Source organism: Talaromyces atroroseus (assembly GCF_001907595.1).
Source record: "Talaromyces atroroseus strain IBT 11181 chromosome Unknown scaffold_0, whole genome shotgun sequence".
Taxonomy (NCBI): Eukaryota; Fungi; Ascomycota; class Eurotiomycetes; order Eurotiales; family Trichocomaceae; genus Talaromyces; species Talaromyces atroroseus.
Genome location: NW_017971432.1, coordinates 1,820,659 through 1,842,140, shown reverse-complemented (window position 1 = coordinate 1,842,140; position 21,482 = coordinate 1,820,659). Strand labels below are relative to the sequence as shown.

Genomic DNA, 21,482 nt, shown 5'->3' with positions numbered 1-21,482 from the left:
CCCCCCCCCGGGTATGTATATTATTATATCATTTTATCATAATCGATCGTGCCCTCTTCATATCCGGCTCTATCTACTCTTCGGCCAATTCCGCCAACCGGTTGTGATCAGCCACCAGCCCTGAAGACGTGGGCTGTGACGAGCGATAACTACATACTACATGCACATAGTGGTACCAGTGCAGGTACGTACCGGTCGGTACTCCTTTAGTTCATGCAGCCGGGAGCTGCCCCTGTTGGATCCGGCCAGTTGGTTACATGCTCCTTATCCTTATACCACCTTGCTCTAAGATGAAAGGCATTTGGCAGTTCAAACTGGCCGGCTTTACTAGAGAAAGCATCGTTAATAGTCTATTAGAATAGAACTCCATTGCCCGTATACTACATGCCAATGTACCGAGGTGAATCGGGAAGCTTAGGGCAAAGGGCTAGGGTTCCGTCCGCGCGGGTCAGGCCAACTCCAAGACAGTGAGTGCATGTAGGACATGCATCTTCGTGTCTTCCTCTGCTAAAGGCAAATACATCCCTTCGATGAGCTCTACCCCGTGACACGTCTGATCAGCTCGGCTCCCGTCGGCTTTTCGCTGGAGGCCCAGAGACATAAGTTATAGCTGCGAACTACGGAGCACTGTGTACCTAGCAGATGCCGGCGAGCGTCTTGCGTCGGAGAACACCCCTCGGCCAATCACATCACGCTGATAGGCCTAGAACGGTGCATTGCCCTTCAACGACTTGCTTTTTTGCTCTTCCATTCTTCCTGCACCTCATTCTCGCTGCCTAAACGGCTGCATACTCCATAAACATCATTCTGCAGCCGCCAGATGCAAGCAGTCAGTCTACTACTCCAGTCTCCGCAACCCGCTGCGTTACTACGCTAAGCCCGATTGGCGCTGCGGCTCTGCCAACACTGCCCGAGTCTCTTGAACAATGACTCATGGAGACCAGTCCTGCTTATCTGTCCATCGGAGGTCGCCGATGAGCTATGAAGGCATTGTGAATGTTCAATAGTCACTGTTGATTATGTGCTAATGCATAGAGATCTCACAAGGACGCCAATAACTCTCGAGTATACAGTACTATCCCCCAGCCTCTATCTAATACAAACAAGTCGAAGTAAATCACGATGTTCACGTAAACAAGTCCGACCAAGGAAATAGCAGAAAGAAAGAAGAAACACAAAACATGCTCATACGGGTATAAATGCAAAATAACCCGGCCGATAAACATCATCCGCGGTGAATATCTCGAGTTGGCGACATGCTCAACCCAACGAGGGTTGAGACTGAAACCTTTCGGTTTAGCTTGGGAGTAGAAGTTGGCGAAGTTCTTTGGGCTCCGGGTGTTCCTCCACGCGGCAGGAGAGACACTGCTTGTGAGGGCAGCTCATACAAGCGTTCTGCCAAAATGGATAAGGTCCGTCGTGGCATCCACAACAGTACCATTTTTTCTCCTTCTTCGACTCGCAAGGGACGGCAACCGATCCAAGCATTGTGGTATTCGTGACGTCAAAGTTTGCCTGGCGGATATGGGCTTCGTCTCGTTTGTCTGTGGACAACAGAGCGGCTTGTAAGGGACAAGCAAAGATAGACCTGAATATCCGTACTGTTAACTCCATTGACTCGGATATCTGATTGATTAGAGGCCATAATACCTGATGCCTGTATGTAACTTTTGTAACAGAAAGAGAGAGATATATATATGTCACTTCTGAGGTAGCGAGATATATCGCCCATGAATGGAGCTGTGAGAGCACGGCCTTTTATACCTCTGGACAGCCATATACGTGCACATCTTTCACTTGGAAATCTCATTGTCATTGTGGCAATGCCAGGCATAAAACGAGCCAAGCCAAGGTGAATCTGACTGTGTATCACCCTCATAATAACATGCAGACCGGTAGAATTTCCAAGGCAGCGAGCGAGAGTACAAGAACACTGTATCATACTGTTTGATTGGCGACCAGAGGATAACCAGGGCAAAATAGGCGTCTCGCGAGGCACTGCTAGGGCAAAGTTTAGCACAAATGCCGTATATCGATTTCCGCAAAAGCATACAGCGGCGACGCATTGGGAAGCGCGTGTACCAGCTGATATATTTCCCCGGTTTGCACGACGAGATGAGAAAAACCGCCTTCCGACTGCAAAGTGAGCAGCAGATGGGGAGTTTGGCATTATGAAGGTGGAGAGGAGTAATCCCTAGGCAAAAACTCAACTAAAGGCGTTCTTGTTGGGACAAGGCTGATGCCACCGATGACTAAGCGGGTGGCTTGAGGGGGACTGTACTCAGGTATAAGTAGTCATGTTAAATGTATAATGTGTAAAGGTAGAAGGAATAGAGGAAGAAGTCACGTAAAGAGCGCGAGAGGAATTTAGGGCCTCTGGCAGAGGACTTCATCCTCATTTTATAGACAGCAACGGAACGCAGCCTTGCTAGATCTTTCAGTAATCACACGCCGAGTGACACACCAAGAAGCATGCACCTCCCTCCCCAGCTTGGATATGCACCGAAGGCCAAAGCTGATTCAGTCACGTAGATGAAGCGAAGGCAAGAAGGCTGGCAGCTGCCCCGCAGTGCGCACTGGTGGTGAGCATTTTGAGGAGGAAGAGCCGGGCCTGAGCAGTCGCGAATATGCCTCTGCCATGAGGCTCGTAGAAATCAGAGTCTTTTGATCCAAAAGACAGTGTCATCGTGTCAGTTGTCAATGGCAGTCCCGTAGCAGAGCGAGAGGGAGAGGAGACTGCGGGGAAACCGCGGAGGGAGTTGGACGCTTGACGAGACGAACCTCCGGAACAATATCCCATAAGAGGATATCTCTATAGAGTTTCAACACTCTCGCATGAAAGTTGAATTCTCGGACTTGCAGATGGTTGTGGAGAATTCAACAAAAGGGTCAATAGCTTATAAGTTATTCGATATTCGGTAAAATTGCCCTGCAATAAGAACTCGGTGAGTGTGCTTTTGAGACTGCCCTTACCGATAGTGGATTCAATATACCCTAAACTCTGCTCCACGCTGACTGTCGTTTACGGCCTATTGAAGGCTCTGCAGTAGAGTACCCGGCTACAAAAGTGCTTCATCAAAGTTCCTATCGAAAGACCCGACTCCCTATATTTATCAGAAGATAGCTAAATACAGCCCTGATGTTCAAGTTCTCAGGACGAGAGAGAGGGGGGGAAATGCGCAGGCTATGTAAAAAAAAAAAAAAAGAAAAGGATAAATAATGCGACCTGATACACATGTTTCATAAAAGCCGAAACAATTGCAATGGTACAATCCCATTAGGAAGAAAATGGCAGACGAGTGTAAAAAAAAAAAAGGTCCGACATTCTGAAGCAGACCTTCAAGCAACAGCAAAAACCGGCGGGACAGTCATGTCGTAAGAATCTGAAATGTCTAAAACTTTTTGAGACAAATGATAATCGGGTGTATGTGTTTCTTCTTTATTTCTCAGCCGTAAATCGTAAGCGTCTATCGGGAATCAGAGGTAGCAGAGCGGCCCCAGGTGGAACGTCGCCAGGTACTGCCTGTTGAATTCTTGGACGCCGCGGGCGAGGTTGGCGAGGAAGTTGAACTGTATACGTATTCGCCATCGACATATTGGGCGTCGCCATAAAATGTGCTGCGGTTCTTCCGCCGTGTGTATCGTTGCTCGAGACGATAGAGTTCAAGTTCTAAGGAAAGAGGACAAAGTCAGTTATCGGTACAAACGAACCGTCTTTGGTGGGCAGCAGTTTACTATTTTGGAGCTTTTCAATGAAACCCATGATGGGCGGCTAGACTGTCCAATAGAATATAGCCCGAGTATTCCCAGCCGAACAAGATGAGATGCGGAATGTCTTATACAATGCAATTGTATAGATATACAAACTATACTTCGACGTGCTTGCTTTGCTGAGATCAGCTGAAGGCAATCGGTTGGGTTTGAAGGAGCGAACGATGCAGAAAAGAAGCAGTCTAACAACGCGACGGCGAAAGAAAAGGAAAGCAGAGCGAACGAAGGGAAAGAATGGCGGAAGGAGTGTGGTTGTGGTTGTGGTTGTGGTTGAAGTCGAAGTTGAGATTGCACGCACGATAACAACAAACAGGAAGGTGCGCCCGCGCTCAGGGGCCGCGTGGGGGAAGGCGTCCCAGAGCGGTCTAGCCCGGACTTTTTAATATACCAACGCTGCGACTTTCTCTTCTGTTTCCCTTCCAAAGTTCCATCTCGTTTCTTTCCCTTGCAACTCACAGCTTAGCAACCAATAAGTGGCCTGTGGCTATTCTGCTCTCAGACCGCGAGACCCACACCCACGAGGTCGACTCCACCGTCGCACATGCTCGGAATCTAAGATGCTTCGCACCAGCTACGATCATACAAAGAGTGGAAACAACTGTGCTTCTGCTTGGAGAGAACACGTACACAATGGAACAAAGACAGCGCCTGGGCGGAAATTGAGACTGAATAGATTGATTGACTGTGCGCATTGCGCAATGTCAGCGGGCGGTTAGGCGCATCTCCTCCAGCGGCTATTCGCTATCTCAACTCTCTAGTGGCGCAAAATGCAACCGTTGTTTCGTCCCAAGCGCTAGACGGGTTGCGCCACTACTATCGCGAGAACTTACTCAAAGGACTTGAACTTAAATGAATCGAACCGATGCTTCCTAGTCTCAATCTTTAACGGCCTGTTATCTGCTCTGACTGAGTCAGGGCAAGAAAAAAAAAATCAAGGTCTATATACAAGGTCTGTATGTACACATGTCAAATCATCTGGAAAAGAAAAGATAATCTCAGCGTCAGATGAACGGAGTGCTATCTTCTCTTTATTTTGGAGACTGTTTTGCGTCTGTGGGCCTCACATTTTCGGCCAATTCAGACTCTGGCCCAACTTCGATATTTCTTTCCAAGTCTGCGTCCTGAGCTAGGGACAATTCTTGGGCTACTCGCAATCGTCAGATATGCATTGTGCATGGGGGCGAGAGGCAAGGATACGACTACTTACCGTGCCACAACTCTGCATATACACCTTTCTGTTCAAGTAACTGGGCATGGGTGCCACTTTCAGACACACGCCCGTCCTTGAGGACCAGAATCTGGTCGCTATCATAGATAGTGCGCAGCCGATGCGCGACAAACACGCTTGTGCGCGCCTTTTCTTTGATAATGCTATTGATGTTCTGCAGGAGCGCCTGCTCTGTATACGTATCCAAGGCCGAAGTCTGAACGATACATAGTCAAGTCAGCCGTGGTCAAAGCAGCCCCTGTCATCATATACGATACTCACCGCTTCGTCGAAGAATAGTAAGGGCGGGTCTTTCAGGATAAGCCTTGACACGGCCAGTCGCTGTTTCTCTCCGCCAGATATCATCATGCCACGCTCACCAACGGCAGTTTTGTATCCATCCGGTAACCTTTGGATAAGTTCGTGTACATGTGCTCTCTCTGCGGCTTTCTGGACTTCATCGTCGGATGCATCTATCCTGCCGTAGCGGATATTATGCTCGATGGTGTCGTTAAAAAGAGGCATATCTTGCGGTACAACCCCAATCGACTTTCGCAAGCTCTCAAGTGTTACGTCGCGCACATCTTGGCCATCGATCAAAATCCGTCCCTCTTGGACGTCGTAAAACCGGAATAAAAGCCTGAGGATAGTGGACTTTCCACACCCACTCGGCCCGACAATAGCAAACTTCGCTCCGGCAGGAATCGTGAAACTCGCGTTCTTGAGAATGGGCCGGTCGGGATGATAGCCAAATGTCACATTTTCGAACCGGATTTCACCGCCTCGCGACAAGTCCAAGAGTTTAGCATCCGGTCGCTCCTTGACAGAGACATTGACCTTCTGCAGGTTGAACAGTGTCTCCATATCAAGGAGAGACTGTCTCAGCTCACGATAGACAGATCCCAAGAAATTCAGCGGGACTGACAGTTGAAAGACTAGTTGATTGACCATTACTAGATCTCCCACGGTCAATTCTCCGGTTGCGACGCCATCGGCTGCCAGATACATCATGGCGGCAAGGGCACTGGAGAAGATCATATTTTGTCCCGAGTTCAAAAATGCCAGGGACGTCGTTACCTTGATAGACGCATCTTCATAAGCCTTTAGGGCTTTGTCGTAACGGGACACCTCGTAGGCTTCATTATTAAAGTACTTGACAGCTTCGTAGTTAATCAAAGAGTCTACAGCCACTGTCGCTCCCTTGTTATCCGCAGCGTTAGCTTGCCGTCTGAACTTTGTCCGCCACGCTGTTGTGGTGATGGTGAACGCTGTGTAGGCGATCATCGTAGCTGCTGTGATTGCTGCAAACCTAAAGCCGTACTGGTATGTCTGAACCAGAAAAGTACAGTTAGCTAGCTGTCAACCTCACACCGTTAATAGCATGACATATGGGATCAGTACCAAAATACTGCAGACCATTGAGATCTCCAATGCAGTAGGAAACACGTGAAAAACCATGGACGTCAGTAGGAAACTGATACCCTTGGTTCCTCGATCGATGGCTCTAGTTAGTCCACCGGTTTGCCTGCTCAAGTGGAAGTTCAGATCCAAGCGTAAAAGATGGTCGAAAACATTGCCTGCGACTTTGCGAATTGCTTTCTGTGCCACGCTAGCGAATACGGCATTTCTCAGCTCTTGAAACAGGGTGGCACCGATTCTCGTGGCGCCGTCTGCAGATATCAGTTAATTTGAAAGCCTTTTATTTTCGCGATAATAGAACTTGAAAAACCTCACATGCTATTAACATAGATCCTGCCACAGTCCATGCGGTACCACCCACAGTAGCGAAGTCAATATTCATCGAGTCCACGATACTTTTGAAATAGAATGGAACTTCAACGTTGAGGACCTAGGCACCCGTTGGTTAGACTTTGTGACGTTTAGGAACCACTGTGTATCTCCTTACCTTTGCTCCAATAAGAAGTGTAAGAGCTGTTCCAACACGCAACTTGGTGCCCCAATCGCCCTACGCGAACTCAGCCAAAACTTCTTCTTTCTCAACATGGATGCCCAGCCCATACCTTTGGCCATAGATATTTCACCATCTCTCTCATGATCGCCCAATCCGCTTTCCTTTGCTCTTTATTCGTAGCACTGCTTTGACTGAGGACATCGCCCTTCTTCTGATTCTTCGATTTGGCCGCTACGACCACTGTCTGCTTTGCCGACGCATCGCTCGCTTTCGCCGTCTGAGAGGCTAGCTCGGCTGTTTTCGGTTGCTGCCCTAGGTTCTCGGGGGTCTTCTGGTTATTCAGTAGTGAGCGGCTGGTAGTCAGCACACGTAGTTGACGTTGGAGAGGCACGGAAGTCTTGTGATGGGCCAGACTCGCGACCACTCGGAGACCTTGCGGTCGCTGCGGCAGACGCACGCAAGACGACCCCAAGGCTCTGGCCAACATGGTGTTGTGAGCCTAGCGAGATGCCTGAAATCCGAGTGCTTGGTGAGTGAGAAAGAATCATCTGGAGCAGCAGCAGTAGCTAGCTACCTTGTGTGCCAATTGCGCAATAATGGACGCCAGTGGGGGCATAGCACTCGCTCCGCATTCGGCGATTGCACGCTGGTCGCCGTTTTGTGCGTGTGTGTGTCGCGAGGATGCCGAAGCAAATGCTTCATCCAGCGGCGTGAGGAGCGACTAGCAGAAGAGCCCCAGCGCATTCATTGCCCTCTCTCGCGTTGGAGATGAATCAAAGTTGGGGTTCGACTGAGAGACCGCAATCGACTTCCGCTCGCCGGAGCTTGCCAATCGACGGGCCGAAATCGATTAGCGCGTCAACACGGCTGGCAACTGACGTAGGGCCAGCGAAAAAAACAGAAAAATGCCAGTCAGCGTCTTTGCCATCGCTCCAATTCTTTCTGTCACGCCCATGATTCTGCCTTTGCCATGCGCCTTACTCTAGGGAAGGGTGCCGCGGCCATCTACAGGGCGAGAGCCAGCCCTGTGTCTCTCAGTCGGCATGGCATAAGAAGCATTCAGATCAAGGCGGCGCCGTTGGGGGAGCAGACCGTTGTCAATGGAGTCAATCTGCCCATCTCGAGCACGCCTAGCAGTGCGTCTTCGGCAGGCAAGTCATGCTCTTCTTTTCTATTCTTATAAAAGTACCGCATACTAACATGATGCTACTGCAAAGACGCCAAATTCCACGTTGTCGGCGCCCCATATTCCATGCTTTCGGTTTCTTTATCCGCATCGCAGAACCTTTATACACGGAGAGGCACACTGGTGGGACTGAGCGGGAAACCAGATAATGTACTTCAGGCTGAAGGTTGGTGTTTCTGACTGTATCGCTGACGTGTGAGAACCCCTAGGTTATTTCGACGCTGAGCATCCTCGAGCCCTTCCGCAGGGCAGTTGTCGGGATTCCATTCCTCTATCAAAAGGTTGTCACATCACAATAGTACTTTGGATTCATGTGTGTCGCATCGGGCGCTAATTATGGTTAGATCTCTTCGCCGAGTCCAATCAAGGCCCTGGTTTCGGTCCAATCGCCCGTTACGTCTTTCACAGTGGTACATCTAGATGGGACAGTGGATTGGATGGTTGCTCAGAGACGAGCGTTGCTTGCGTGGACAGGACATTCCTTGAACATAAAACCCAGAATCAACACAAATTTGGTTCGTGAGCAGAACAAGACCTCTGTGGATGAATGAACGAGTCTCTAACACCGAATGTCACAGAGTGTGACGAACTGGGGAAGCTCGGAAGTCACAGGGCGTGGTCTTCTGGCCCTCGTTGGCAAAGGCCAAGTATTCTCGGTGGAATTAAAAGCTGGAGAGCAATATATAGTCCATCCTAGGTATGACTCGGCCATAATGACAGGCAACGAAAAATCGCAACTAATCAATCTAATCAGCAATATCGTTGCATACACAATTTCTTCCACGCCGCCTCAACCATACCGTTTCAGATCAACGTCATTGCGCTTCCAAATACCAGGCCTCCAAATTCCTGAACTACTCTTGAAATCACGCTATGTCCGTGATTTGACCGCTTCCGACACCTGGAAAGCGTCGATGAAGATAATTCACAACGTCCGCACGTGGGCGCGAAGGACGATTTGGGGCGACAGAGTAGGCGTTTCCCCCCCCCCCCCTCCTCCTCCTCCTCCTTTGCTTTCTTGATGACATCCAAAGGTACTAATAAAATTGGGAACCAGCTCTTCCTCCAATTCCAAGGCCCTGCAACACTTCTCGTTCAGTCCCGCGCAACGCGTGTGCGAGATATTCTGAGCGACAAGGAAATCAACGAGATAGCCGACGCGCCTGCCGGAGCCACATTCAATGCTATCAACCAGCGTCAAGATAGATTCGGTACTACCGAAGAGCAGGAAAGCAAGAACTACCAACGCGCCGCCCAAGAAGCTGTCTCAGAAGCTCCCGTACCGTCGCGAACAGTCGAGGAGCTGACACAAGAAATAAAAGGAATCAGCCAGACCATTGCCACCGTCCGCGATGGCAAGGCTGAATTTGAGAAAGTTGGCGGAGGTGGTGGTGTACAACAGTCAAGTGATGCTAAGAAACAATAAATAATGCGTGCTGAGCTAGGCGACAACTCCTTTCTTTTTGCGTTGGTATTCTCTCATTTGTGTCCTTCTGTTTTATGGATTTCACGTTTTTGGACTTCTCGTCTCGATATATCGAGAATGTAGCTAACTATCAGGCGGCTTTGGGGAATTACGGTGTACTATATATCTATCGCAATTGGATTAAATGCATACATGGGTACTACTAACCTATTTGTCTGTACCTCATTTGGCTAGCTAAAGTATGTTACTTTCAGGTTATTATAATTGTCTATCAGATTAAGTTAATCCATCCAATGATTATTAGAGATCCATTCCAGCGGTTCTAAGTGATATCTAAAAGTAGGAATACTACTAATCAATAATTGTATTGACAACATGACATCCAGTGCAATGAGGGGGAGAAAAAAAGAAAGAAAGAAAAACCGAAGATTATGTCCATCCAAGGAGCACTCCAACGCAATGCAAAATTATTGTTTCAGGACATCCAACAGAAGTATAACAAAGAAGATACTGCTCTCCCTTATTCGCTTCCTCCTATTTTATCGTGCATGCACCGATAATAACTGCTGGAGTTTTGACAGAATCCAAATCCAAAGATCCCTAGATAGCCTCCATCAGGCCTCTTTCGAAACTCATGAATTTCCTCTCCGTCATGATTCCATTAATCATACCAACAAGGTCAAGTCCAAAGTCCGCCTGGTCAACAGTGGGAGGCTCCCGGGCTGCCAATTCCCCAAGGCAACCTGTACTTTTCTTCCCCAGACGTAGGGTTTGGACCATGAGAGCTTTCAGTCATACCGGAGCCACCCTGGAATCCTTTAGGCCGTCCTGTTGTCCGATATGGGCTTGGTTTGGGTTTCGACGACGATTGTCCTAACGGGGATGGCACTGATGGTATGGTATCGATAGAGATAGTCTTGATGGAGATGGTTTTGGCCGAGGGGATCCTGATGTACTGTCTGCCATTTTTATTTGTTAGAGTTATGGGATGCAAAAACAAACAACGAGACGGGGATGCGAGAGAGTAGATAGAAGAGAGCGGGCCTACCTAGTCTTGTTAATGTTGCAGCTGTGTGTGCAAGAGCAGGAAGGAGGCACCCCGAAGGAAACCTAGGAAGGAACGTTGCGGTATGAAGAGGCAAGTCACGTTGCCGCCTAACCATGCTGTCACACACTGCTGCACCAACAACCGAGGTCAGTTTATCCCCCCAAATTCGCATTTCCAAGACTTTCAACCATATTGTCGATGGCAACCTCATTCAGGACGTTTTTAGAGAAGAAATTCTTCCGCGGTAATGCAGGCGCAGCTGCAGGTTTTCTCGGCTTGGGCTTGACTTGCTGCAGGCCACCTTTGCACAGAGAGCATCCTGCTTTAGTAGGATCGATGCTCTTGGAATGACGGCCGTATTTATGCCCGCAGTCGATGCACATCCAGACATATTTATAGTCGATCTCGTAGGAATGCTTGGTGGTAACCTCGATGGGGTAGTTCTTGTACTCAGGGTGGCTTCTAATGGCGTCAACACACTTGCGCCCCCATTCTTTGAAACTGGTGCCATGCGGTTGCGTGCGGATTCCTGACACCATGTAGTTGGCCAGGTGGCAGTATTCGTGAGCTAACGTGTTCAACAGTCGGTTTTCGTCGTCGATAACATGCTCCGCTAGCTCGATCGACGCATGATGGAGATGCTTGATCTCGGCTCCTGGTTGCTTGATTTTTTCTTGTCGCCATTTTGCTCGTCCTGCAGTGCTACGCAGTGTCTTGCTCCATGCTATTTTGATTCCCCCAGTGCTTTTGGCAAGTTGAGTGACCTGACCTCCTGATGTGGCTTCATCAAGTGCGGACAGGAAATCTTGTGCAAGGGCTGTTTTCTTGTCATCAAAGGCCTTTTTACGTGCCATTGCTTCTTTTCTTTGGGCAATTTCGGCCTTTTTGAGCGCAGTCTTACTGGGACTCTTGGTCGGGCTCGAGATGGTCACGTCTTTGATTGCTGTATTCGAGCGTTTTCTGTCTGACTCGATGTTCACTCCGTCGGCATCAGCCTCGGTGGACTCCTCATCTAGTGCAGCAAGAAGACGCTCCAGGGCTCTGCTTTTAGTCTTCTGCTTGGGAGGCGACCATTGGTCGTTCCATTGGTTGGTGACTTCTTGGCTCCAGAAGGCATCGGAGCTCTGGCGGTGCGGTGAGGGTGGAATACGGTGTGATGTTTTGGATGGAGATGGAAGTACAATCTTAGAAGGACTCGAGGGTGGGGTGTGCATCTTCTTTTCTTGCTTCCTTCTTGTGTTTTCAGGAGTCGATGATCTATGCTTCACATTAGCAATCACTTTTGAAAGTCATGGGTTAAGGCCAGGCACATACACTGAATTGATACTCTCGCGTAGTGGCCTCCTCTTTGCCTTGTTGGTTTTGGATATCTCTATTCCTTCGTCGTGCGTTCCGTTTGGTGACAAGTGTGTGAATGAGGAAGTTAGACGAGGAGGACCTTTTCGGTTTGAGGTCTTAGGAGGTGTACCTGGTCCTGCCAGGTGCGGAGAGTAGTCCTCAACTGAAACATTGAGCTCCTTTGTCTGTGCAATTATGTTGGACTCCCGTGGTTTTCGTCCTCTGATAAGCCTCCTGCGTGTCGGCTTTGGAGTTGGTGGTTTGACCTCCTCTTCTTCCTCGTCCTCTTCGTCGAGCCCATTCTCTGATTCATAATAGCTCAGGTCCTCGTCATCACTGACGATGAAATCTTGCAGCGAGTTATCTTCGTCTTCAGAGTCTGAATCTGAATTATATTCTGATGGTGAATCGTCTGATTCCTCTTTCAATTTAGACTCCCTGTATCGCATAAATTGAGGTGTTTGGGTCTCTGCACCCGACTCTTCCCTACCCTCGCCTCCTACCAGGATGCTTCCTCCCTCTAACTCGGCCAAATCACGGGAATCAGCTTCACCTTCCTCTTCTTCGGATTCATCAGATGCCTCTTCAGCTTCGTCATCGAGAAAGATATTTTCTTTGTCCGAACTCTCTTCTTCATCTAATTCACTACTAGACCGTGACTGGCTAGACAAAGATACAGAGCTCTCATGAGATGCACGCTTTGACAGGCCGGATGTGATTGAATTTGTATGCGTAAGTTTTAGGGGCCTTTTCTGAGTGATACGTGAAGGCTCGGTGAATGGGTCACGGTACGCCTCGTCAGCTGATCGTTCTTCTTTTTCGTCATCATCATCGTTGTCATCGTCTTCGAAGATTTTGAAGTCTGCGAATTCGCTCCTTATTCTTGCTTCTTGCTTGGGCTTAGGCCTTAGTGGCGATGAGATGGTGGTTCTCTGGAAAGAATGCGGTCGTGTCTTGGTAGCAGTCGAAGGACTTTGTCGCCCGTACACGACTGTTAGGTTGGATGCATTCAACCGTGCCATTTTGCTGACTGAGTGTGTTCGCTCCAGCTGCTATCGGGATTTTTGTGCAGAGGAGGTATTGTCGGTTGGTTGACTGTTCGGCTGACGTCTGTTTGGGTGCCGTGGTTGGCAGGGCAACACCAGGCCCGACATTGAATATAGATATCGGATGTCCCTAGGACCTATGTATGCCGGAAGTATTCTCGAATTTTGAAGTCATGGTCCCTAGTTGTGTTTATCTTACTTTTGGTTCTTTTTTTTTTTTCTCCTTTTTCTTTTTTCCCATATTTGTTGTCATTCCGTTCGCCTGTATGTCTGCAGCGGGTACTCACATATCAGTTACATACATATATATATATATATATATCAGTATGTTTGTGGATATGTGTATCCAACCCTGTACCTAGGTAACCAAAAGCCATGATAAACAGGTGTCAAAACTCGCATCAAAATATGTTGGCAAGTATATAGAGGCTCCGCCATTGAATCTGCATTGAGTCAAGTAGGCATTCACTAAGTGCAGTGCCGGCCTGCGTACAAAGTCGAGGTTTTATATAACACACGGAGATAGCCGCATCCACATTGTTAACGACCGAGTAGGTACCTATCTTTAATGCTCACTCAGGCACATAAGTATCTATGCTACTACATCGTTTCCATCCGCTCGCGATCCGAGATTCTGCTCGATCACATCCTTCGAGGTGCCCAACTAACTACGCACTGAGACGCGGCGCATTATTAAGCGCATAATTTTCATCCGGTGTCCGCCCTTAAATCCGAGCCCCTTTTCGAGACATGTATCATACCCTGTCAGATATATAAATGAAATATCATACATAATTTACGAGGAAAGAATCAGTGTTGACACGGTCGCGTTAGATTTATTTCACACTGTACTCCGTACTCTGTGTCCGTGATAGATCCAAGGACATACCCCGTATACACGCATAGATGTGAATAGCTCAATTAGATTAGAAGATGGCCTAGACTAGTCAGCACCAGCGATAGACATGAGATCCTGATCGGGTGGATATAAGTTAGTTATAGGCTTATAGCTAAGAACTTAACTAACGGTTCGACTCTAGTACCACAACGCGTCAACACTGGGACTAACTTCAGCCACACGGGCTGGGCAGTGGCGATCAAAATGGCATTTTCTTGATCTGATGGAGCCAATCTTCCTGACTTTTCCTGCACGCACAATCACAGTCGAATCTACTCCGTACTAGCCACGTAGTAGCTAACTCTTTCCCTGCTTGAGTTTTCAAGTTTCAAGGACAAGCACAGATTCCCGGAGTTTGTGACGATCCATCCGATCCACCGCGGCGGTCTGATTGGTGCATGGCGAGCGCTCATTCCACGGACTGCCGCATAACGACGGTCTGCCCCCTTCATTCCGCCGAGGGAGCGTTGCGAGGCCAGCGTGATCATTTATTTATTTTATATAGATAACTTTCATCAAGAGAATGCAATTGTTGTAGACGTTTACTCTCTCTCTCTCTCTATATGCAATGTCAACAGTAACACCACAAGATTATCGCCACCGCAGTTGCACGGCGGGGCGTGTCTCAGGGGCTTGCTGACCGTGAAGAGTAATAGTAAACAAGTAAATACCGATACCGTACGTGACATTGTAAACAACATAATTTCAAGGACCGGGACACTCAGGCCGCTGCCATTGGCTGCCTGGACGGGCCTACCCCTGTTCCGTTCCCCACTTGCCAGTCGGCCCCGCCAGTGGAAGACGCTCGACCAGTAATAGAGAACCAGGGGCCCCACCACACATACCGCTGTCTGTATGGTGTATCGCTGGTACGTTGTTTTTTCGCGATGTGCCCAAAATAGCCACGACTGCCTTCCCAGACAGCCCAGAACGCGCAGAACCCGCCAGCACCAGCAATTTCCCTGCGCCGCAGCCTCCACTCTCGCCCTCTCTCCCCTTCCCCTTCTGCGTGCGTCGATTTTCTCGCCAACCACGCAGAGCCTTTTTTTTTTTCCTCCTCCTTTCCCTGCAACAAACTCCCTCACACTCCCTTCACACTCTTTTCGTTAATCCTTCTTTTTGATTCTGTTTTATTGTGTATCCATCTCTTGCTTGTGCTGCATCGACGGCTTGCCAATCGTTTTCCTTCCTTCTCTTCTGCGTCCGGCTGAAGAAAGGCAGGGCCACTGGGGCTCGGTAGGTTCCTACTTTGTTCGACTGCCTGCCGCCTATCAACTGCACCGCGACGTGTTGAACAAATAAAACACAAAAAAAAAAATACTTCCTTCCATTCGCTCAAAATCATCTCAATAAACTTACTACTACTTCTATCGTCGCCACAATCAGATTCTCTTGTTCGATCGCTGACAAACGAAGATTCATCGTGCCGACTTGCCTGTCTGTATATTTCAAGAGTGACCGCCCAACAGTGTTCATGGGCACATTATAAAGTGAGTCGTCCGCTGGCTCTGCCCGTGAACCTCTTCCAATTGACAATCAACTAGGGCTTTCTATTACCCCTTTCTTGCATTATAGATAGCTAGCCATCATGTCTGGCCATTACGACGAGGGTTACGACCATCAAGGCCACGGTGATGCCTATTATCAAGATGAACAACAACATGGATACTATGATCAAAACGAGTACTCCAACTACGGCGAGGGCTATTATGACCAGAGGTACGTCGATTGGATCTCGCTTTTGACAAGCGGTGCAGTATCGTTGACTGGTGCCAATTCTATACAGTGGTTACTACGGGGATCAAGCCGGTGGCTATTATGAAGGTGGCCACGACAACTACTACAATGACCAGTACTACGATCAAGGTCATGGAGGAGCCGAAGAATACGCCCACGCTGGCGAGCCTCGTGGTCGCGGAGGCTCCGAAGAGGACTCGGAGAGTTTCAGTGACTTTACCATGAGATCCGAAACCGCCCGAGCGGCTGACATGGACTACTATGGCCGTGGTGATGAGCGTTACAATAGTTATAATGAAAGCCAAATGGGTGGTAATGGCTATGGATATCGACCACCATCCTCGCAAGTTTCATACGGAGGCAATCGTTCATCCGGTGCTTCAACTCCAGTTTACGGAATGGATTATACAAACGCTCTGCCCGCTGGCCAACGATCGCGCGAGCCGTACCCCGCTTGGACTTCCGACGCCCAGATCCCACTGTCTAAGGAAGAAATCGAGGATATCTTCATCGATTTAGTCAACAAGTTTGGTTTCCAAAGGGACAGTATGCGGAACATGTACGACCATCTCATGACTCTTCTCGACTCTCGTGCTTCGCGTATGACACCCAACCAGGCTCTGCTTTCGCTTCATGCCGACTACATCGGCGGTGACAATGCCAACTACCGTCGTTGGTACTTCGCGGCCCATCTGGATCTGGATGACGCCGTCGGATTTGCCAACATGCAGTTGGGAAAGGCGAACCGTAGAACTCGCAAAGCTCGTAAAGCTGCGAAAAAGGCGGCCAGTGAAAACCCTGAAAACGAGCAGGAGACATTGGAAGCAATGGAAGGTGACAACAGCTTGGAGGCAGCAGAATATCGCTGGAAAACACGAATGAACCGTATGTCTCAACACGAGCGCTGTCGTCAAATTGCCCTCTATCTTCTTTGCTGGGGTGAAGCCAACCAAGTGCGCTTCACACCGGAGTGTCTTTGCTTCATTTTCAAATGTGCAGATGATTACTTGAACTCTCAAGCCTGTCAGAACCGTGTAGAACCTGTTGAGGAAGGCACCTACCTGAACAATGTCATCACACCCCTATACAGTTACCTTCGTGATCAAGGCTACGAGATTTACGACGGGAAATACGTTCGCCGAGAGCGTGATCACGCCCAAATTATCGGCTACGATGACGTGAATCAACTGTTCTGGTATCCCCAAGGAATCGAGCGCATCATCCTTGAAGACAAGACTCGCCTCGTCGACATCCCCACTGAAGAGCGATGGGAGAAATTGAAGGATGTTAATTGGAAAAAGGTCTTCTTCAAGACTTATCGCGAGACCCGTTCTTGGTTCCATTTGATCACCAACTTCAACCGAATTTGGGTTATCCACCTGGGAGCCTTCTGGTTTTTCACCGCATACAATGCCAAGGTTATCTACACAAAGGACTACCAGCAACAATTAAATAATCAACCGCCTGCTGCTTATTCCTGGTCCGCCGTTGCGCTCGCTGGTACGGTTGTTTCGTTCATTAACATTCTAGCGACTCTCTTCGAGTGGGCCTATGTCCCACGTAAGTGGGCTGGTGCCGAACACTTGACTAGACGCCTGATGTTTCTTCTCCTGGTTTTTGTTATCAATATTGCGCCTAGTGTGTACGTCTTCGGGGTGTCTAAGGAGGGCACAGACATTGCCGCCAAAGTCCTCGGTATAGTTCAATTCTTCATTGCTCTGGCCACCTTTTTCTTCTTTGCTGTCATGCCACTAGGTGGCCTGTTTGGAAGCTATATGAAGAAGAACACTCGTACATACGTTGCAAGCCAGACCTTCACAGCTAGCTTCCCGTCCCTCAGCGGTAATGGCATGTGGATGTCCTACGGCATGTGGGTTTGCGTTTTCGCCGCCAAATTGGTGGAATCTTACTTCTTCCTCACTCTGTCTCTCAAAGATCCCATCCGCATTCTCAAACCAATGAAGGTCGACCATTGTCTGGGTGACGCTATCATCGGCGACACATTGTGCCACTACCAGCCCCAAATTCTTCTTGGACTGATGTGCTTTACCGACGTTACCCTGTTCTTTTTGGATAGCTATCTGTGGTACATCATTCTGAACACAGTTTTCTCTGTGGCACGGTCTTTCTATCTGGGTGTTTCTGTCTGGAGTCCTTGGCGTAACATTTTCTCGCGGTTGCCCAAGCGTATTTACTCCAAGGTTCTCGCTACAACCGACATGGAAATCAAGTACAAGCCGAAGGTCCTGATCTCACAAGTTTGGAATGCTGTTGTGATATCAATGTATCGTGAACATCTTCTGGCCATCGACCATGTGCAGAAACTTCTCTACCACCAGGTGCCTTCTGAACAGGAGGGTAAGCGAACTTTGCGCGCCCCGACATTCTTCGTCTCTCAAGAAGATCATTCGTTCCGTACCGAGTTTTTTCCCTCCCAGAGTGAAGCAGAACGCCGTATCTCATTTTTCGCACAATCCCTTTCGACGCCTATTCCGGAGCCGTTACCGGTGGACAACATGCCAACCTTTACAGTCATGATCCCTCATTACAGCGAGAAGATCCTCCTCTCTTTGCGTGAAATCATTCGAGAGGATGAGCCTTACTCCCGTGTTACGCTCCTGGAATACTTGAAGCAGCTACACCCTCATGAGTGGGATTGCTTTGTCAAGGACACCAAAATTCTTGCTGATGAGACATCTCAGTTCAACGGCGAGTATGAAAAGTCGGAAAAGGACGCCGCCCGAAGCAAAATTGACGATCTTCCCTTCTACTGTATTGGTTTTAAATCTGCTGCTCCCGAGTATACTCTCCGCACTCGTATCTGGGCCTCTCTCCGCTGTCAAACCCTCTACCGTACAATTTCTGGCTTCATGAACTACAGCCGTGCCATTAAGCTTTTGTATCGTGTCGAGAACCCGGAAGTTGTTCAGATGTTTGGTGGAAACTCCGATAAATTGGAACGAGAATTGGAACGCATGGCACGTCGAAAGTTCAAGATCTGTGTCTCCATGCAACGCTATGCCAAGTTCAACAAGGAAGAACGTGAAAACACCGAGTTCCTTCTTCGTGCCTATCCCGACCTTCAGATCGCTTATCTAGATGAGGAGGAGCCTGTTAATGAAGGAGAGGAACCAAGACTCTACTCTGCGCTTATTGATGGACATTCTGAACTGTTAGAGAATGGATTCCGCAAACCAAAGTTCCGCATTCAGCTTTCTGGCAACCCTATTCTTGGTGATGGAAAGTCCGATAACCAAAACCATGCAATCATCTTCTACCGTGGCGAGTATATTCAATTGATCGATGCCAACCAGGATAACTATCTAGAGGAATGTTTGAAAATTCGCAGTGTTCTTGCTGAATTCGAGGAATTGACGACTGAAAACGTCTCTCCATACACTCCTGGTATTCCTTCGACAGCAACTGACCCTGTTGCCATTCTTGGCGCTCGTGAATACATTTTCTCGGAAAATATTGGTATCCTTGGTGATGTTGCTGCTGGAAAGGAGCAAACATTCGGAACTCTCTTCGCCCGGACACTCGCTGAAATTGGCGGTAAACTCCACTATGGTCATCCTGATTTCCTCAACGGCATTTTCATGACCACTCGTGGTGGTGTTTCCAAAGCCCAGAAAGGTTTACATCTGAACGAGGATATCTATGCTGGTATGAACGCCATGTTACGTGGTGGCAGGATCAAACACTGCGAATACTTTCAATGTGGTAAAGGTCGTGATCAGGGATTCGGTTCTATTCTTAACTTCACAACCAAGATTGGCACTGGTATGGGCGAACAGTTTTTGTCTCGTGAATATTATTACCTTGGCACTCAACTCCCCCTTGATCGTTTCTTGTCTTTCTATTACGCCCACGGTGGTTTCCATGTCAACAATATGTTTGTCATGTTATCTGTCAACATGTTCATGATTGTTTGCATCAATCTTGGCGCCCTGCGACATGAATCGATTATCTGCCATTACAACCCCAATGTCCCCATCACCGATCCGTTGATGCCCACTGGTTGTGTCGACCTCGTGCCTATCACCAACTGGGTCAATCGCTGTGTTTTGTCTATTTTCATCGTGTTCTTCATTTCCTTCGTGCCTCTTGTTGTTCAAGAGTTGACGGAGCGCGGTGTTTGGCGTGCAGCTACCCGTCTCGCCAAACAATTCGGATCTCTCTCCTTTATGTTTGAAGTCTTCGTGTGCCAGATTTACGCCAACGCTGTTCAACAGGATGTCTCATACGGAGGTGCCAGGTACATCGGTACCGGTCGTGGTTTTGCAACCGCTCGTATACCATTTGGAGTTCTTTATTCACGTTTCGCCGGCCCCTCTATTTACCTCGGCGCCCGGAATTTGTTGATGTTGCTTTTCGCTACATCCACCATGTGGGCCGCTTCTTTGATCTGGTTCTGGGTTTCCTTGACTGCTCTATGTGTCTCGCCTTTCCTGTTCAACCCACACCAATTTTCATGGAATGACTTCTTCATCGACTACCGTGATTATCTTCGATGGCTATCCCGTGGAAACTCGAGATCGCACAACTCCTCATGGATCGCCTTCTGTCGCCTTTCTCGCACAAGAATTACTGGCTACAAGCGCAAAGTTCTCGGTGTTCCGTCTGAGAAGCTCTCAGGTGATGTCCCTCGTGCTCGGATCACTAACATCTTCTTCAGCGAGATCCTTGGGCCCCTCGTCCTGGTAGCTGCCACCGGCATTCCCTATCTCTATATTAATGCTCGAACCGGTGTCACTCAAGATAACCCGAAAGCGACCAATTCGCTCCTGCGTATTGCTATTGTCGCGTTTGCTCCGATCGCTGTCAATGCCGGTGTTGCCGGTGCAATGTTTGGTATGGCGTGCTGTATGGGTCCTCTTTTCAGCATGTGCTGCAAGAAGTTTGGAGCTGTTCTCGCCGCTATTGCCCACGCTATTGCTGTGATCATGCTGCTCGCCTTCTTCGAAGTCATGTTCTTCTTGGAGGGCTGGGATTGGCCTCGTTGCATCTCGGGCATGATTGCCATGGCTGCCATCCAGCGATTTGTCTACAAGCTCATCATCGCCACAGCATTGACCAGGGAGTTCAAGAACGATCAATCCAATATCGCTTGGTGGACTGGGAAATGGTACAACATGGGTTGGCACTCTCTGTCCCAACCCGGTCGTGAATTCCTATGTAAGATTACGGAGCTCGGTTATTTTGCTGCAGACTTTGTCATCGGCCATCTCCTGCTTTTTGCCATGCTTCCTGCACTTGCGGTACCGTATATTGACAAATTCCACTCTGTCATTCTGTTCTGGCTACGTCCTAGGTGAGTGAATTCCTCCTAATGAATAACTTCTTACTTGTCTAACAAACTTGGCAGTCGGCAAATTCGACCCCCTATTTATTCTTTGAAACAATCGAAGCTTCGACGACGCCGTGTCATCCGCTTTGCCATTCTCTATTTCGTCATGCTTGTTATCTTTATTGTACTCATCGCTGCGCCTTTGGTTGTTCGTAAACTCAACATCGACCTGCCATCAATTCCAGACTCGCTCATGCAACCTCTCGATGCTGGCGAAAAACATAACGATACTCACACATATTACACCGGTAGTGGGCTACCTGCTGGCTTCGTCGCATACTCAGGAAGTGGAAGCAGCAGCTCAAGCACTGCTGGTGCAAAGATGATGTTTATGTTCTAGACTGTACGCTGAGTTTGTTTCATTTATCGACTGCGTCGCCATATCTCAAGCTGTACCACGTGGCTGATGATTCAGGACGATGTCCCAGTTCCTGCATCTAATCTTTTGCCTCGGTTCTCATTATCTGCGCCCGTCGCAGGTATCGTTATTCTTATTGCTAGTAACGAGTTATTATATCTCCTGTTCTGGTTTTACTGTAAACGTTGATGGAGTTTGATTGGCC

General features: G+C 48.6%; 5 protein-coding genes across 5 annotated transcripts; 2 read left to right on the top strand and 3 right to left on the bottom strand.

Moving 5' to 3' along the window:
* Positions 1–3,467: 3,467 nt before the first annotated feature.
* On the bottom strand, positions 3,468–3,763 carry UA08_00650 (hypothetical protein; the record flags this gene model as incomplete). The annotated part of the gene is made up of 2 exons (XM_020260480.1): positions 3,468–3,670; positions 3,712–3,763. 2 exons carry the CDS (start codon positions 3,761–3,763, stop codon positions 3,468–3,470), a joined length of 255 nt encoding a protein of 84 aa, XP_020124819.1.
* Positions 3,764–4,799: 1,036 nt separating this feature from the next.
* UA08_00649 (Iron-sulfur clusters transporter atm1, mitochondrial) lies at positions 4,800–7,377 on the bottom strand (the record flags this gene model as incomplete). Its single annotated transcript, XM_020260478.1, has 7 exons — positions 4,800–4,915; positions 4,979–5,195; positions 5,261–6,307; positions 6,380–6,648; positions 6,713–6,827; positions 6,885–6,944; positions 7,000–7,377. The coding sequence occupies 7 exons, from the start codon at positions 7,375–7,377 to the stop codon at positions 4,800–4,802; spliced, it is 2,202 nt and encodes a 733-aa protein (XP_020124695.1).
* Positions 7,378–8,789: 1,412 nt separating this feature from the next.
* Positions 8,790–9,502, top strand: UA08_00648 (Altered inheritance of mitochondria protein 24, mitochondrial; the record flags this gene model as incomplete). The annotated part of the gene is made up of 2 exons (XM_020260477.1): positions 8,790–9,047; positions 9,134–9,502. 2 exons carry the CDS (start codon positions 8,790–8,792, stop codon positions 9,500–9,502), a joined length of 627 nt encoding a protein of 208 aa, XP_020124696.1.
* A 1,200-nt stretch (positions 9,503–10,702) lies between these two features.
* On the bottom strand, positions 10,703–12,910 carry UA08_00647 (hypothetical protein; the record flags this gene model as incomplete). The annotated part of the gene is made up of 2 exons (XM_020260476.1): positions 10,703–11,807; positions 11,865–12,910. 2 exons carry the CDS (start codon positions 12,908–12,910, stop codon positions 10,703–10,705), a joined length of 2,151 nt encoding a protein of 716 aa, XP_020123822.1.
* Positions 12,911–15,420: 2,510 nt separating this feature from the next.
* Positions 15,421–21,259, top strand: UA08_00646 (1,3-beta-glucan synthase component FKS1; the record flags this gene model as incomplete). Its single annotated transcript, XM_020260475.1, has 3 exons — positions 15,421–15,551; positions 15,619–20,883; positions 20,938–21,259. 3 exons carry the CDS (start codon positions 15,421–15,423, stop codon positions 21,257–21,259), a joined length of 5,718 nt encoding a protein of 1,905 aa, XP_020123823.1.
* Between the last annotated feature and the right edge of the window lie 223 nt (positions 21,260–21,482).